Source organism: Mus caroli, chromosome 5, assembly GCF_900094665.2.
Source record: "Mus caroli chromosome 5, CAROLI_EIJ_v1.1, whole genome shotgun sequence".
Lineage (NCBI taxonomy): Eukaryota > Metazoa > Chordata > Mammalia > Rodentia > Muridae > Mus > Mus caroli.
Window position 1 is genome coordinate 27,967,514 of NC_034574.1, and position 16,310 is coordinate 27,983,823.

General features: G+C 45.8%; 1 protein-coding gene across 1 annotated transcript in view; it reads left to right on the forward strand.

Annotated features, from left to right (window-relative positions):
* The first annotated feature begins 1,389 nt into the window (after positions 1-1,389).
* The window catches only part of Ywhah (tyrosine 3-monooxygenase/tryptophan 5-monooxygenase activation protein eta), a 21,290-nt gene continuing 6,369 nt past the window's right edge, over positions 1,390-16,310 (forward strand). Inside the window, exons 1-3 of the mRNA XM_021162217.2 lie at positions 1,390-1,678; positions 9,222-9,592; positions 9,805-10,081. Coding sequence (XP_021017876.1) covers positions 1,592-1,678; positions 9,222-9,592; positions 9,805-10,081 — 735 coding nt within the window. The 5' untranslated portion in view covers positions 1,390-1,591. The remainder of the gene's footprint in view (positions 1,679-9,221; positions 9,593-9,804; positions 10,082-16,310) is intronic.

The window sequence follows — 16,310 nt, forward strand, 5'->3', positions numbered from 1 at the left end:
AGGCGGATTTCTGAGTTCGAGGCCAGCCTGGTCTACAGAGTGAGTTCCAGGACAGCAGGGCTACACAGAGAAACCCTGTCTCAAAAAACAAAAACATGGCTCCTGAGCAGTCTTCAACTTGAGCACACACACTCCTCAGTGAACCTAAGGCCCCTTCTTCTGTGCTACAGTGGGCTAGATTTTTATGTGTGTGCATGGTTTCTCTTTGTGTAACCGCCATATGTGTGTGTGTGTTTCAGATAGGATTTCTCTGTGTATCCCTGACTGGCCTAGAACTCAGATATGCCTGCCTGTGCCTTTGTTTCCTGGCTACTGGGATTAAAGGCATGTTCCACCATGCCAGACTGTTTTGTTTTGTTTTAATTGCACTTTTTCTAGCTTGAGGTCCAACCCAGGGACCTTTAGCACAGAATGACAGGAGCGGTGAAGGCTTAGTGTCCAGTCCATCGCCACAGAAATCCAAGAAGACACTGAAATTAGATTTTGGCCCCTCCACAAATAGGATATGTCACCTTGCCTTGTATTTTTGTTCCTTCTTCCACTGAGCATCAGGCCCTCCAGGCCAACAGTGCACTTCTGACCTATAATCACTAATTCCCTAAAAAGATTTGAACCAGGCTAAGTCGACCCTGATAGTTGCCAACTTTTGGTTTTCCCAGGTTTACCAGGGTTGTAGATTGCACTTCTGCTTTGAAGAATGGGGGACCTGCTGAGCCTTTCCCGGAGTGGGTGTATGAAATAGGTTGGTGCTAGTCAAGGCCCAACAGTAAGTCAGGTCCCCGTAGGTACGTCCAGAACGCTACTCCACTCTGCCAAGTTCCCTATCCCTTCCTGTGCAAGCCAGAGCTGGCCCAAGGTCAGTTTTAAGGATGGTACTACCCTGCAGTATTGTGGATTCTAGTGTGTCTGTGAGGGGCTGTCCCAAAGGGCAGGACCCACCCCACGCCGCTGCCAGAGCTGACCGAAGCGCTGGATGTGGCAACACCCAACAAAGCCGCCCTCAGTCCGGGGCGCCTTGGCTTTTCCATACAGGGTTATCTGCGGGTATCTGCTTCTCAAGCCCGAGCTCTATCATGGGTTCTTTAGCGTTTTCCTGGCCAGAGCTGCTAAACGCCCGCCTGCGGAACCACCATCGCCGCGCCCCAGCCGCTCCCCACCCTCCGACGCTGCGGCGGTAAACTGCAGTACTCCTAAGGCGCCTGCGCAGCTCTCCAGCGCGGCCCTCGCCGCGGCTATTTATAGTAGGTGACGTCACCTTAAAAAAGACCGTTAGGGCTGGGCCGCCCCGCCCCCTCCCGTAGCTCGGCGGGCTGATCCGAGTGCGCAGGCGTGGTCGCGTCCTCCCCGCCCGCCCGCGGCGCCCCCTATCCTCTCCCGGCGGCTCCGCGGCGCTCGCCACAGCGCGTGCAGCCAGCCAGCGAGAAGGCGCGAGCGGCGGCGCAGCCTGCAGCCTCCCGCCAGCCGGCGAGCCAGTGCGCGTGCGCGGTAGCGGCCTCGGCGGCGACCGGGAAGCGGACGGGCGGGCGAGCGAGCGAGCGAGCGAGTGAGCAGGCGGTGTGGGCGTGCGAGGCGAGGCCGAGTCGCGAGCGACATGGGGGATCGAGAGCAGCTGCTGCAGCGGGCGCGACTGGCGGAGCAGGCGGAGCGCTACGACGATATGGCCTCCGCCATGAAGGCGGTGAGCGCGCCGGGAGCCGGGCGGCCGGGGGCTGCGGGGCGGGGCGGCCCGAGCCTGGGCGGCGGCTCTCTCCCTACGCGCCGCCACCTTTTGGGCGCGGCGGCCGCTGGACTCTCCGTTTCCTGAGGCCTGGCCGGGGCGGGGTCTCCCCGGGAGGCCTCTCGGTGGCTGGCGGGCGGGGGTCGCCGTGTCCTAGCGCAGAGCCCCGGTGGGGGAGGGGGTGCCCGAGGAAAGGAGGAAGTCGCGTTCCTGCTTCTAGACCCTTCTGCCGGACCTGGGCGAAAGGCGCTTTCCTTCCACCATTCACCCACTTGTAATAAAGGCTCGTCCGCGAGTGGAGACCCATCTCCTGGTTTTCTCTACTACGACCGGTTTGCTTTGCTTGTCTGAAGTTGGTTTTTTCCCCCATTTTCCACACCTCGGGTCTGCCTTTGTGTGGGAAGACCCCTTTCCAGCAGTCCTGGGCGTGAAGGAGGGTGTGGGTCCCTGCATACATCCCAACGGTCCATGCTGCGTGTCTTCCTGGAGATGAAATGAAAACTAAGCAACCCTGGGTGCCTTTGCTTTCCTGAGACCCTCAGAGATGGATTCTGGAGCTTGATTTCCGGTAAAGGAGACATGCCCAGCCACACCCTAGTCAATATCTTAGCTTAGAGCCTACCTGCCTACCCAAGACTTTGGAGTTCTGTTACCACATCACTATAGACCACTCTTCACATCGTCCTGGGTTTTTTCTAAAAGAATATTTCTTGTCAAGGTCACACAGTGGCAGAATTACAACTGTGGCCACCTAGCTCTTAAGACTAGGGAGAAAATTTCCTTGGACTCCACCTTAGACTTCTAAATACACAAACATTTTTGAGGGTGAGACCCAGAAATCTGCATTTTAGCAGTCCTTGGGCAGTTTTTAGCTGACCTAAGTATTAACTGCCCTGGATTGTAGCTCATATGACCTATGGCTGGTCTTTGAAAGGCTTTCTTAAACCCAGATACTCCATACACATTTAATTTGGAAATTGTATTTTGATACTACATGAAATAGAAAATTGAGGCCAACATTTAGGATTTTCCCAGGTAAGAACGATAATCAAGTTAGCTTTCCTCCAGGGTCCTTGTACACATTCAGCAAGATGTCTCTGGAATCCAGCAACATCGTAGGCAGGCCATTTGTTGATTCCTTGGTGATACTGATTTCAGCATTATGGTATGCTTTTCTGGTTAGAAGCATTCATTTATACCAGGGAACGTTCTAGGTTTGGGGTCTGAATTTTTTTAAGAAATTGTGGACTCTTTGAGAAAATGAATTTAAAATAACAGTTTTGCAAAATTTTTGGAAACAAGACTGACATTACTACTGTGCACCCTGAAAGCCACCTCTATCCACACACCAAGTCACTACTAAATGTCTAAATGTTTCTGGCATTGTGCAAGTTGAGGCCTCTCCCTGAACAGCTGGCTTAGGAAGCCTTTGCTCCATATGTGAGTGGGCTTGGAGGTGCAGTTTAGGTAGGACCTCTGAAAATGAAGAGGACACACAGTAAAGGGGAAATGGCCATCAGATGTCTGGAGCTGTCAACTATCCTGAGGTGGGAGGTAAGGAAAGGCTAGAGAGAGATTACAAGAAAAAACCAATTTTAGCAGGAAAAAAAAGAAAAGGTTCTCTGGTGTTTCTAAATGGCCTTGAAGAGTGTTCTGCAATTTCCTGCTTGTATCCACAGATGTTCTCGGAGGCATTAAGGTAACATTTTGCAAAAGCTAATGGACCTTTGTGTTTGAAATTTATAATCTATGTCTAAAATGATCCATCAGTTGGAAAAGACTCCAAACATTGAGAATTTAATTTTTGTACCATCAAATTTATGGTAAAACATTCCTTCAATTAACTGTTAAAAACGAGGAGTATTTTCTATCAGAATTCATGTTTGTCCCACCTGTATTAATGGGATGTACTTTTATCTCATTTGCCTGTTGGTATGGTTTGTAGATGAAATTCTTTTTTTTTTTTTTTTTTTGGCTTTTCGAGACAGGGTTTCTCTGTGTAGTCCTGGCTGTCCTTGAACTCAGAAATCCACCTGCCTCTGCCTCCCAAGTACTGGGATTAAAGACGTGCACCATCTCTGCTTGGCGTAGATAAAATTCTTAATAAATGTTAATGAGTCACCCATTAACAAACCTTAATTAAGCTTTTGGGAAGAGTGAATTCTAGTAAACTTATATTGTTTGTTTTAATTTTTCCCCTTTTAGATAGGGTTTCATGCATCTCAGGCTGGCCTCAAACACATTAAATAGACAAGGCTGGCCTTGAACTCCGATGCTGCTGCCTCAACTGTCAAATGCTGGGCTCACTGGTGCTCACCACCGTGCCTAGCTTCCCTCGGGGTGAATGTGGGCTTGCTTTCAGGCAATTGAAAGGCAGGTGAGTATACAGTGCTAGAGAGTGAAACAGGACGCTGGCTGGATGGGGTGATCTGAGGCCACTGCTCTGACTTTGAAAGTCAGTTCTCCTGGCTTCAGGGTCTCTGAAGTATAAAATTAGGAATGTTTGTATTACTAACAAGTCATTTTTTTGTCTTTAATCTTTAAGGTTTTCTCTCAATTTAAATGGTTTAATCATATTGCTATAATGTTTCTTAATCCAGCAGCGTCACCTGGAGGACAGTAGTGGTAAACCTTAAGAATTGTGGCTGGACTTGGAGCTCAGGTGGTAGGGAAGTTGGCCTAGTATGTTGAGGGCCCAGTTTTGATTCCCCAGCAACCTTCCCTCAGTACATTAAATAATGGTGTTCCTTCAGATGAGTTGAAAATCAGTATGAAAAGTCAACACAAGTTTCTGAACAGAAGCTCAGTGAAGAGACCTTTAAGCTTTTCCTGATCTCATACCTTGCCAGGTTGGTGGGGTTTAATTTGACTCTGAAGCAAGCTTATTAAGTGGGATGAAGTATTACTGTATGTAGAAGGACTAGGATATCAGGAAAAAGGGAAACTAGGCCTCCGGTGAATATTGGTAGGTAGAGAGGTGGACATAATTCAGTCACTTCTATTCTGGAATCAGTTATATCAAAACATAGGTGGTCATTGTGAAATTATAAAATAAAAACACCATGTTGTACAGTCTTAGAGTCTCACTGACTTCAAACCCAGGATCCTCTTGCTCGGGCCTCCTGAGTGCTTGGCTTACAGGCTGTGCGGTCACACCCAGCTGCTGTATAGTCTTAGTGTTGGCAGAGCATAAAGAGAAATGTTGGATTTGATGAATATGAAATTCAGGATGCAAAACTGCATTTAAGGAAACATGAGTTGGACAAGAAGAGGTAAAGGCTCTTGTTGCCAATAGCTGGGAGATTGTAAGAAATGGGAGAAGCAGGTGCTGTGTAAAGGTGAATGCCCCGGGGAAGACATAATCCTATGCTTTTTTTTTGTTGTTGTTGTTTTTTGGTTTTTGGTTTTTTTTCCAAGACAGGGTTTCTCTGTGTAGCCCTGGCTATCCTGGAACTCATTCTGTAGAGCAGGCTGGCCTCGAACTCAGAAATCCACCTGCCTCTGCCTCCCAAGTTCTGGGACTAAAGGCGTGCGCCACCACTGCCCGGCCCTGTGTATTTTTTAAGGTGTAACAAAAACTGACAATATGACTTGAAATTCCCTAAGTGGACCAAACTGGTCTCTGCCTCCCAAGTACTGGGATTAAAGGTGTGAGCCACCACTCATGGCTAGTGTGAAAGCCGCTTTAGTGCTGTTTGAAATAAATGAAAGCTATGAGAGACTTGTTTTCCACTAGCTGGGCATTGAAGTTATATCTTTACTATAAGCTGAGGAAACAGTGTAGTGCTACACCTTTCCTTTAGAAATGTGTTAGGGGCCAAGTTTGATGGCTCATGCCTATAAACCCAGCACTTGAGCTTGCACAGTTATTGTGAGTTCAAAATTAGATTGAGTTACTCAGGTGGCCTAAAAACAGTAAAAAGTTATGGAGGGATACCCTAGTGTTTTTTGTATTGTATTCAGCAAGTTTATGGCATTTATTGGTTTACTTTCTAGGTGCTTTTTGGATGGTAGCTGTTAGTCTATGTACTTACTGTTTGATTTATACTAATACCTTGTGCTAGGGATCAAACACAGGGCCTTGTGCGTGCTAAGCATATATATGCTCTACTGCTGGTTGACCCCTCGGCCCTCATACAATGTCAAAAAGGTGTTTGCAGATACTGTTTGTAACAGCACCACTTTACAGATGAGATGTCTAATAGTTAATTTTGTCTTGGTCATATAGTTGTTACTTTCGTGTTGTACAGTGTCCCGTGAAGTTACAGGATAGTTTCTGATACATGTTCTGCTGCACTAACCATTGTCCCAGTGACTTTATATAAGGGCACTTACTGAATGTATCTGCCAAGTTTGATTAAAAATAGAATCTACTAGTTGTGGCTTAGCTACAGTAGACAAGTATGAAGAGGAAGTATGTAGGTCTGAACTTTTTCTGTTCTGAAGGCCAGGAGTCTTTATCACAGTAGTGATTAAGAATTGGTTGAACTGCTGTTCTGGCTGTGAATTGTTCCGTTGTACTTGTCAAAGCGGTAAGATGGCTTAGTTGGTAAAGTGCGTCTATATACAAACATGAGGAGCTGAGATGGGTCCCAGAATCCACATTAAAAACAGCAGCAGAACCAGACAGTGAGCTAATGCTTGTAACCCAGAGCTGGGGAGGCAGAAACAGGCTCACTGGTCTTCTAGCCCAGACTACTTTTTGAGTTCCAAGCCATTGAGAATAGACCCTGCCTCAGCGGGTCTCAAAGATGGGTGATGTCTAAGGAATGGAACCTGAGGTTCTCTAAACACATTTGCACTGTGCTGCACTCCTGACCATTTTGAGAGTGTGTGCATGCGCACAAAAATTTAAGAAATTGTCTCTTATTTGTTCTCCATTTTGACTTCATTGCATATAAGCCTGTGGGAGCCCCAAGATGTCTACTGATGTCCTCTGGTGTCCCTCTTGGAGACAGCTTAATAGCAGCATTTTAGTGCTCTTCAGGCTTCTTTCTTTACTAATGTTCTGTTCCTCTGCCATAGGTGTAGACACTTCCACCATCAGAACAGCAGGGCTTCTGAAGCCACTAATCCTGGGCCTCCAGAGGCAGTGTGCAGTAATGCCAGTCGTTTGGGTTGAATGATGTCAAAAGCAAGGCGAAGCTTAGAGTGTTAGTGATCTGTGCTGGTCTTAAGCTTAAAACATAGCCAAAGTAAGGCTTGAAATCATAATCCTCCTGCCTCAGCTTCCTGAGTAGCTGTGGTTAAGGGCCTACGTTACCATCCATGTGTCCACTCCTGTGTCAATTTTGTTTGCTCAGTATTGCATTTGGTAATGGATATCTCCCAGATTAAGAACTTTTAAGTTTTTCTAGTCATTGTTCTGTTTTTGGCACTAGGTCTATTTTTATCCAGTTTATTGCCTTATGAGTAGTGGGAGGAGGCCCTTCGAGGTTTCTGAGTAAGCACGTGGTGTCATAGGAAGATAAATGAGTTAACAACAGACTCTGTTATTTGTGACTTTAATAATGTTGTGTAATCTTAGAGCAGAGAGTGAGTGAGGCGAGTGCCGTGGACTTGAGAGTTGGGATAGCCAGAGGTGGTGTTACATAAAGACAGCACTTACACTGCTGACACGGAGACTACTTTTGCTATTTATTGATTATTTTGGAGAGCCAGGCAATGGTGGTGTATTCCTTTAATCCCAACACTTGGGAGGCAGAGGCAGAGGCAGGCAGATTTCTGAGTTTGAGGCCAGCCAGGGCTACACAGAGAAACCCTGTCTCCAAAAACAAACAAACAAACAAACAAACAAATGGAGAGATGCCTCTAATCCCAGCTTTCAAGAGGCCAAGGCAACTGGATCTATGAGAATTTGAAGACAGTTTGGTCTACATAGTTAGTTCCAGGACAGCCAGGGCTATACAAACCTGTCTCAAAAAACAAAGACAGGAAAAAAAAATGGAGAGGTTGGCTTTTATAGAAATGGGAAGGTTTTTCTAAAGAGTATAAAGTGCATACTGCTTTTAAAGAGGACTTTATAGATTCTAACAGACCCAGGTTCAATCCTAGCATCAGGTGTTCACAGCCACCAAATAAAATAACTCCAGCTCTTGGCAGTCTGGCATCTCTGACCTCTTCGGACACCTGTATTTAAAAAATATGAGCCTAATCTGCAGAGTGAGTTCCAGAACAGCCAGGGGTGTTACACAGAGAAACCCTGTCTCTTGAGAAAAGCAACTAGCCAAACAAGACAACAGCAACAGCACCACCCCACCAACTGAGTAGTTTAAAACAGTAGAAATACAGTCTACAGCCTTGGAGGCTAGAGATCTGAAATTCAGATGCTGGGAGGTAGTGCATGCTCTGAAGACCCAGGGATCCTTGCCTCTCAGCCTATTGTGACATCTGGCAATCTTTGGTGTTCTTGACTTATAAAGGCACCGTCATTCTGGTTTCTGCTCATGTTACATGGTATCCCATGCCTGTGTGTCTGTCACCAAATCTTGTTTTCCTTATAGGAATTGGAGTCACTGGGGGTATGAATTGATCTTAAGTAACTGCATCTACAAGATTTATGCTCTCACATAAGGTCGCATTAGCAAGTACCAGAGATTAGGATTTCAATATAAAATTTTTTGGAACACAGTTTAGTTCACAGCAAAATCTATTGTTCTTTCTGTTAACTGTTAGTTGGTTTACTTGGAACCATCATAGAAAACCAAGAACGTTGTAGCTGGTAAAATTGAATTTTCTCATTTAAAGTAAGTAATGCTTGAAAATTTTGCAGCTGCCTTCATTCCAGTTAAATGGCTTGAAAAAACAAAGACGGCTGCTAAAGCCGCATTGTTTCCGTTTAGCAGAGTTGGATGCTTATTACTAATTTTCTCTTAGTTTGGGTCAGACTTGGAGGTACATTCTAATAGTGAACCACTTTCCATGGTACCCATTTAGCCATTCCTCTACCAAAATGAGAACATCATTAAAAAAAAAAAATTGCTGAGTAGTTGTTGTATACGTCATTAATTCCATCATTTGGGAGGTAGGAGCAAGCAAATCTCTGAGTTTGAGGCCAGCCTGATCTAGGATAGCTAGGGCTACACAGAGAAACCCTGTCTCAAAAAAACAAAACAAAAAAAACCAGAAGTCTTTGTATGGATGTTGGGGGATATGTATCAGATATTCCCAGAGCTGGAGTTATAGGTAATTGTGAGCCACCCGAAATGAGTACTGGGTTCTCTGCAAGAGCAGCAAGCATTTTTAACCCATGAGCCTTATTTTCAGCCACACAAACACGAGACTAAATAATAATGAATTACCTTAGGCCCTTTCAGGTCCTGAGTACTGAGATCACAGTAGCATATTCTCCTGTACCAGGCTCCATTTTGAAAAAGATTGATAGTACTATCATTGGCATTGGTCATTGGCATATGCCACTATCTGGCACCAGTTTGAAAAGAATTGTTCATCACGTTGAAGGGACTCTCTGGATACTCAGGCTTTGTCCTCTGATGTTTTCCAGGTGACAGAGCTGAATGAACCGCTATCTAATGAAGATAGAAATCTCCTCTCTGTGGCCTACAAGAATGTAGTTGGTGCCAGGCGATCTTCTTGGAGGGTTATTAGTAGCATTGAGCAGAAAACCATGGCAGATGGGAATGAGAAGAAGTTGGAGAAAGTTAAAGCCTACCGGGAGAAGATTGAAAAGGAGCTGGAGACAGTTTGTAATGATGTCTTGGCTCTGCTTGACAAGTTCCTTATCAAGAACTGCAATGATTTTCAGTATGAGAGCAAGGTGTTCTACCTGAAAATGAAGGGCGATTACTACCGCTACCTGGCAGAGGTGGCTTCTGGGGAGAAGAAAAACAGTGTGGTTGAAGCTTCTGAGGCCGCGTCTGCTTGTGGACGTTGTACATCGTGGTGCGCACTAGGCTCCGCACCACGATGTACAACGTCCACAAGCAGGAGTACTGAGATCACAGTAGCATATTCTCCTGTACCAGGCTCCATTTTGAAAAAGATTGATAGTACTATCATTGGCATTGGTCATTGGCATATGCCACTATCTGGCACCAGTTTGAAAAGAATTGTTCATCACGTTGAAGGGACTCTCTGGATACTCAGGCTTTGTCCTCTGATGTTTTCCAGGTGACAGAGCTGAATGAACCGCTATCTAATGAAGATAGAAATCTCCTCTCTGTGGCCTACAAGAATGTAGTTGGTGCCAGGCGATCTTCTTGGAGGGTTATTAGTAGCATTGAGCAGAAAACCATGGCAGATGGGAATGAGAAGAAGTTGGAGAAAGTTAAAGCCTACCGGGAGAAGATTGAAAAGGAGCTGGAGACAGTTTGTAATGATGTCTTGGGGACGTTGTACATCGTGGTGCGGAGCCTAGTGCGCACCACGATGTACAACGTCCACAAGCAGTGAATTAAGAATCATGGATTTATTTTTTGTAACTCTTTGGCTATTGTTCTTGTGTACCCTGACAGCATCATGTGTGTCAACCTGTGTCAATTATGATGGGTGGTTATGAAATGCCAGACTGCTAAAATAAATGTTTTGGACTTAAAAGAGTAAATAAATGCTGCTTTGGGGATATTATCTGTGCCTGGCCTTTATTTTATTTTCCCCTCCCCCTTTTCAAACATCGCAGCATTAGTCATATACATGTAATATTCAGACTTCTACTGTACTCTGACTTCATTACATATTTTAAAGCACACAGTAGTATTCTATCAAATAACACTTTGTCCTTGTTAACCAATGCTTATAAATGAGCAAAGTGCTGCCTTCTGTGGTGGGAGCCTCTGTAAGTTTTGGTCTGTGTCTTTTGGGAGGGTGGTGTTTGACCTACCTGAGGGTTGGCTGGTGTTTAGTACAGACAGTATTCTTTCCAAAGTAGATATTATAAAATGCTAATTAGGGGGATGCAACCTGGGGCCTTGAATAGTTTTAGCCAAGTGTGGTGGTACATGTCTTTAATCCCAACCCTAAAGAAACCAGAGCAGGTGAATCTCAAGTTTGAGGCCACCCTGGTTTACGTAGTGAACTCGGGCTATAATAGATCCTGTCTCAAAAAGGTATACTAAAAGTTTTAAGTAAAACAAAAAGGGGAGGGTTAAGTATTTTTCAATTTTAATGAAAAGAGTTTGCTAAATGGCTCAGCCAGTGACAGACTTGATGAGCCTGAGCACTCCTGGAACCCACATGGATGGAAAGAATGACTCCTATACTCTCCACCAATAATTTTTCTCTCTTTAGAGACAGGGTCTCCATAGCTCCTGCTGCCTGAAACTGCTGTATAGATCAGACAGGCCTCAAACTCAAGAGATCTGACTATCTCTGCCTCTCAGGTGCCGGGATTAAAGCCCCCCCCACCCCCCCTAAATCTTTTAAAAACGAACCTTAAAGTTCAAGGACTGATGCTAGGCAGCGGTGGCACATACCTTTAATCTTAGCACTTGGGAGACAGGCAGGCAGGATCTCTGTGTTGGAAGCCAGCTAGTTTGAGGTCTACAGAGTAAGTTTCAGGATAGCCAGGGCTACACAGAGAAACCTTGTCTCAACCCCCCCCCCCCCTTTCCCCCCCCCCCCCCCCCCCCCCAAAAAAAAAAAAAAAAAAAAAAAAAACTCAAGGGCTGAAGATGTAATTTAGTGATAGAGGGCTGGCCCAGTGACTTTCCTAAGCTTAAAGAGCCAGAAGGCAGCCTAGCCCAGTCTTTGAAAGACTTGAAGGTCCCTGCTTCCCCATATCACTATGTTGCTTTCATATGTGCACGGAAACAATTTGAAACTTCCAAAGGATCTAGAGTTGTTGAAGAGGAGACATCTTTGATAAGACCCCTCTGCTTGCCAGTCCTCTGTCACTCTTGATTTCCTTTGCCTTTTTAACGAGTTTGGCTTCTCAGTGTCCTGCCTACATTCTCTGGCATGTCCTCAAATGAGGGCCTTAATGCTTTTCCTCTGAGAAAGGATCCTTTGTAGGCCAGGCCACACAGGGACAGTGGAAGCAACGGCACCAGATGAAGTTCGGCTGCATCACAGTTGTTGAAGCTGCTCACTTGGCTTTGTGTGTGTAACATGTTCATGGAGTGCACACACGTGTGCATATTGATAGCAGATACTTTCCTCAGTCACTCGCCGCCATAATTTTTGAGACAGTTTTACTGAACCCAGAGCCCATTGATTAAACTAGAGCAACTGACTAGAATTAGCCTTGGAGTTCTTCCTCTCTCTGCCTCCCCAGGGCTAGGATTAAAGGCATGGGCTGTCACTCCTGGATTTTTTTTTTTTTAAACGAGTTTTTGAGTGATAAAACAGGCTTTTGTTCGTGTGGAACTGTTACTTTATTGACTGAGCCTTGCCCTTCTCTCTTAACTTTTACACAAATCTTTCCTGATCCTTCTAGAATGACTTTCTTCTGCACTATTCAAATTCTATGCTCTCTTTCTTGAGCCCATTCTTGACCCCTCTTGTGAGCCCATTTTGGGGGTCTAGGTAGGACTATGGCTCTTTACCACACAGTGACATCATTTCTTCTCCACTCAATAATCTCATTGGATTGCTACTACATAGTAAGCATTGGGTGGATGGCTTGAGATGCCTTGATCAATTGACACAGACAGGAGCCTTGTTCTTACAGGGCTAAGGTGGGGTTACATGTGTATATGTGTATGTAGATACAATAAGAAAATGAAAATGACACTCAGGTTTTCTCCTATTGGGACACAACTCACAGTTTACTGTATTTATGTAGAGGTTGGGATTTCAGGAAAATGACCAATGAGCCATTCAGATGGCTCAGCTGCTAAAGGTTCTTGCACCAAGCCTGCTGACCTGAGCTTGATTCTTGGAACCCATGTGATAGAAGCAGAGAATTGACACCCACAAGCTGTCCTCTGTCCATATGTAGACTGTGGCATGAGTCTCCCCCAAATAAATAAATAAGTAAATAGATAAATAAATACTTTCAAAGGTGACTGAAAAGAATTTTGTATTTCTCTACCTGTCTACTGATAAACTATTTGCAAGACTTACATTTGGCATCTCTTCTAAACTGGAGGTGTGGTGGTAAGTCCTAGCCTTTTAGTTTGTCTTTGGTAGTCTCTAGAGACATTTCCATTCCTGAGATCTGCTCTGGGATGGTCCCCACCTTCCTGGCCTTTTCCTCCTGCACTTCCCCTCCCCACTCCCTTCTGTTCTTTAATTTGTCTTTTCTGCAACTGCCCTCTTCTTTCTTCACTTTCATGGCCACCCCCTGAATTCCACTAAGATGGTTACTATAGAAACATATCTCCTGGAAGTGACATCACTCATTTCCTAGGCAACTGTTTCTAGGGTAGTGAATATTAGATCACCATGGCAACCCTTCAGGAATATATTTCAGTGAAATGGGAAAACGGACTACTCATGTATTTCAGGGGGTTGGGATGAATCCAGGGAGAATACACACACACACACACACACACACACAAAGGTTTCAGAAGAAAGAGAGCCGTGGTTGCTTTGAAAAAAAAAAAAAAAAGGGAATGAATGTGAGACTGGAGAAGAGTAGAATCTCTGAGACCAACCCTGTCTCCTTCCTAATAACTGGGCTGATCATCTAGCATGTCACCAAGCTGGGGTATTTAAGAGTGAACAGGGATACCATTACTACTATCATGAGTGACGTGAATACTTGATCTTCCCAAGCAAATCAGGGTATATGATCCCCCATCCACAGTTATGCAGGTGCCTGGACTTATTCCTCACCTATGGCTTAATCCAACAAGCATGGACTCAGCTATTTCTGTGTGTGGCGATTTGGGATATCACAGTAAACAAAACCAGCCAGGTATATGTTGTAATGGGATTCACAGTCGTGTGTGTGTGATGGGGAGAAGGAAATCCCATAGTTATTCCAAAACATGCTGTGATATAGATTATATGCAGGATCCAACAGGGAAGGTACCCAACTTTAGGGGAAAGCCTATCAACAGGTATTGGACGCAGCTAGGGGAGGAGGCTCTATAAGGGATGAGGCAGAGGGTGTGTGAGAGAGGGAAGGTTGGCAGAGGAATTAGCAGGGACAAAGAGTCTGCAGAAAGCAGGAGGGGGGAATGCATCTGGGCATAGTGGCTGATATGACTTCCAGGACTCAGGAGGCTGGAGAAGAAGGCATGTCATGAGCTTTGAGGCCAGTCCTCAAAGGTTCCCACAGGTTTTCTAGCAATGAGAAACTCGCTGGAAAGATTTTGAGCTTGGGTGATGTGACTGAAATGGAGAAATACTATAGACCAAGTTTGTGGGTAGAGCTGACAGGACCTCCAGAGGGCCCAGGGAAAGGGTGAAGGCAAGGAATACTTACGTTTCTGGTCTTAGAAAAGACGTGGCCAGTGATGGCCAGCCTCTCAGATGAGGAAGGTGGGTGAGCAGGGCTAGAGTGGAGCTGAAGCAAGAGAGGTGCCCAGAGGCAGCATCGAAAGATTTACATCCTCGAGATCATCCTTGAGGGGAGTGTCTACCAAGCTCCTGTGCCCCTACAGTGGGTTTTTGATTCTTTAGGGATTGGAGGTGGTGGCGAGTGTTCATTCAACAGTAATAGGAATCTCTTTCTTGTGTTTGCAGTGGAACCTTCGCTTAAGCGAAGGTTAACCAATGGCCCAGGGAAGGTTAACCAATGGTCCAGGGAAGGAGAACAGTATGTGCCGATTTATGTCAGGGGCTGCAGTGGCTCCACAGCCCTGTGAGGAGCTGTTTACTGATCCATGTCACAGGAGGGAACCAAGCCTAGAGAGAGAGAGAGAGAGAGAGAGAGAGAGAGCAGAGCTTGCTGAGTCTTGCAGCACCAATTCTTATACATGGTTTTACCCATGAACTCACCGTTTTCTCTCTAGATGGTGTTTCTCCAGTGTCCTTAGTTCCCTGGTGGAAGAAAGGAAGGGAAGCCAAGTGCTAAGCCCAGGTTCTTTTAGGCTAGCCACCGTTATCATTGTGGGCTGAAGATCTGAGGGCCTGAGAAGTGATAAGATTCTCTCAGTTCTGCAGAGTGTCACCATCAAAGTCTGCCTTGAAGAAGCAAGTTTCCCCAGGAGGAGGACAGGTGTGGGAGCCTGAGTGTGGCTTGGTGTCTTGCCTTTCTTGTCTGGGAATGGGACAATGACGTCCACCCCAGAGCTTGTGGTGAGGCTGGGTGAGATGAGTTAGGGACTTGGCAGGGCCTCCCACTGTAGAGCATAACCGACAAGTCTAAATAGTTATTAGAATTAGGGCAGGAGAGCAAGGGGTGTGGACAGGGCACAGCAGGCTTGCGGGGGGAGGCGGGGTACAAGGACAAGTGGCCCAGCTAGTTGCTGAGAGAGACGACTCACCAGCTGGCTCCCAGGAGAGTGTGATTTGGATCCATCCTTCTCATTCCTACAGTGGAGAAAGAGGTCACGACTGGCCTCTTGTGGCAAAGGGAGTTTGTAGAGAAAGCCTGGAAGCAAGTAGGTTGCATCCATGAAGATAAGACCCACGTGGGTGGGGCAGGAAGCCTGGCTCCTCTGCCTACTTGTGTCCTATGCCTAGCTATACTAATAAACTATGGTGGTTTCCTGTAGCCTCTAGTTATGGCCCCTTAAAAGCTAATACTACCCGAGACTTAGAAGGAGTGAATAATTGTGACCCCACCACACCCCACCACACACAAGTCAGGGTTCAACCAGAGAAAACAGTGCCCTCAGAAGACACCTGATGAACCAATGATGAACCCAATGACTGTGGGTCTGAAATCATGAAGTGGAGGTTGGAACTCTCAGGGACCTGAAGATGTTATCCTTAGGCAGATTTTTTTTCCAACTGGAAAACTTAGTTTTGATTTTAAGGCTTTTCCACTAATTTCGTCAAGCCCATTCTGAATGTGGAGATTTCCTCCTTTATTTACAGTCAACTGATGAGGGATCATTATCTGATTCTACAAAATACTTTCTCAGAATAACATGGGCTAAGCCAGGTCTTGGCAGCTTGTGGGATGTCTTACTGATTCCTTACTGCATGCTCTGGTAGTTCCACACACAATCCAGATAACACTCAACATGTTCTCTACAGTAGATATTCTTCTTGTCTCTAACTTCACAGAGCCAGCCTCAGGGAGGACGTATTATCTGGCTGTGAACATTCACACCCTACAACCCTCCCATTTAGCTTCTCTGTCTCTGCACTGTCCCTCTTTCTGATATGGGGACATTCCTGCCACTCTGGACCTCCTTGCCTTGGCTCCATCTGGTCTCTTGGGGTTAGGAAGTAGCTGCTCCAGCCTGGTACCACTTTCCTAGGCATTTGCTGCCACCTAGTGGGCTCGCTGGTGTTCACCACGCTCCACCGGAAGGCAGGAGCTGAGTTTGCAAGAGAGTTTGAGGGGCAATGATGAACGCCCCATGGAGTGTCCCCTGGTCCCAACTTCAGATTTTTGTAGAGGCCTGGGGGATGGGAGTGGGGTTCTAGAAGATTTCTTGGAATTTTGGAGATAGTGCATTTTTTTTTAAGTTGAGATTTTTTTTAAAGATTTATTTATTTATTTATTATATGTAAGTACACTGTAGCTGTCTTCAGACACTCCAGAAGAGGGCGCCAGATCTCGTTACGGATG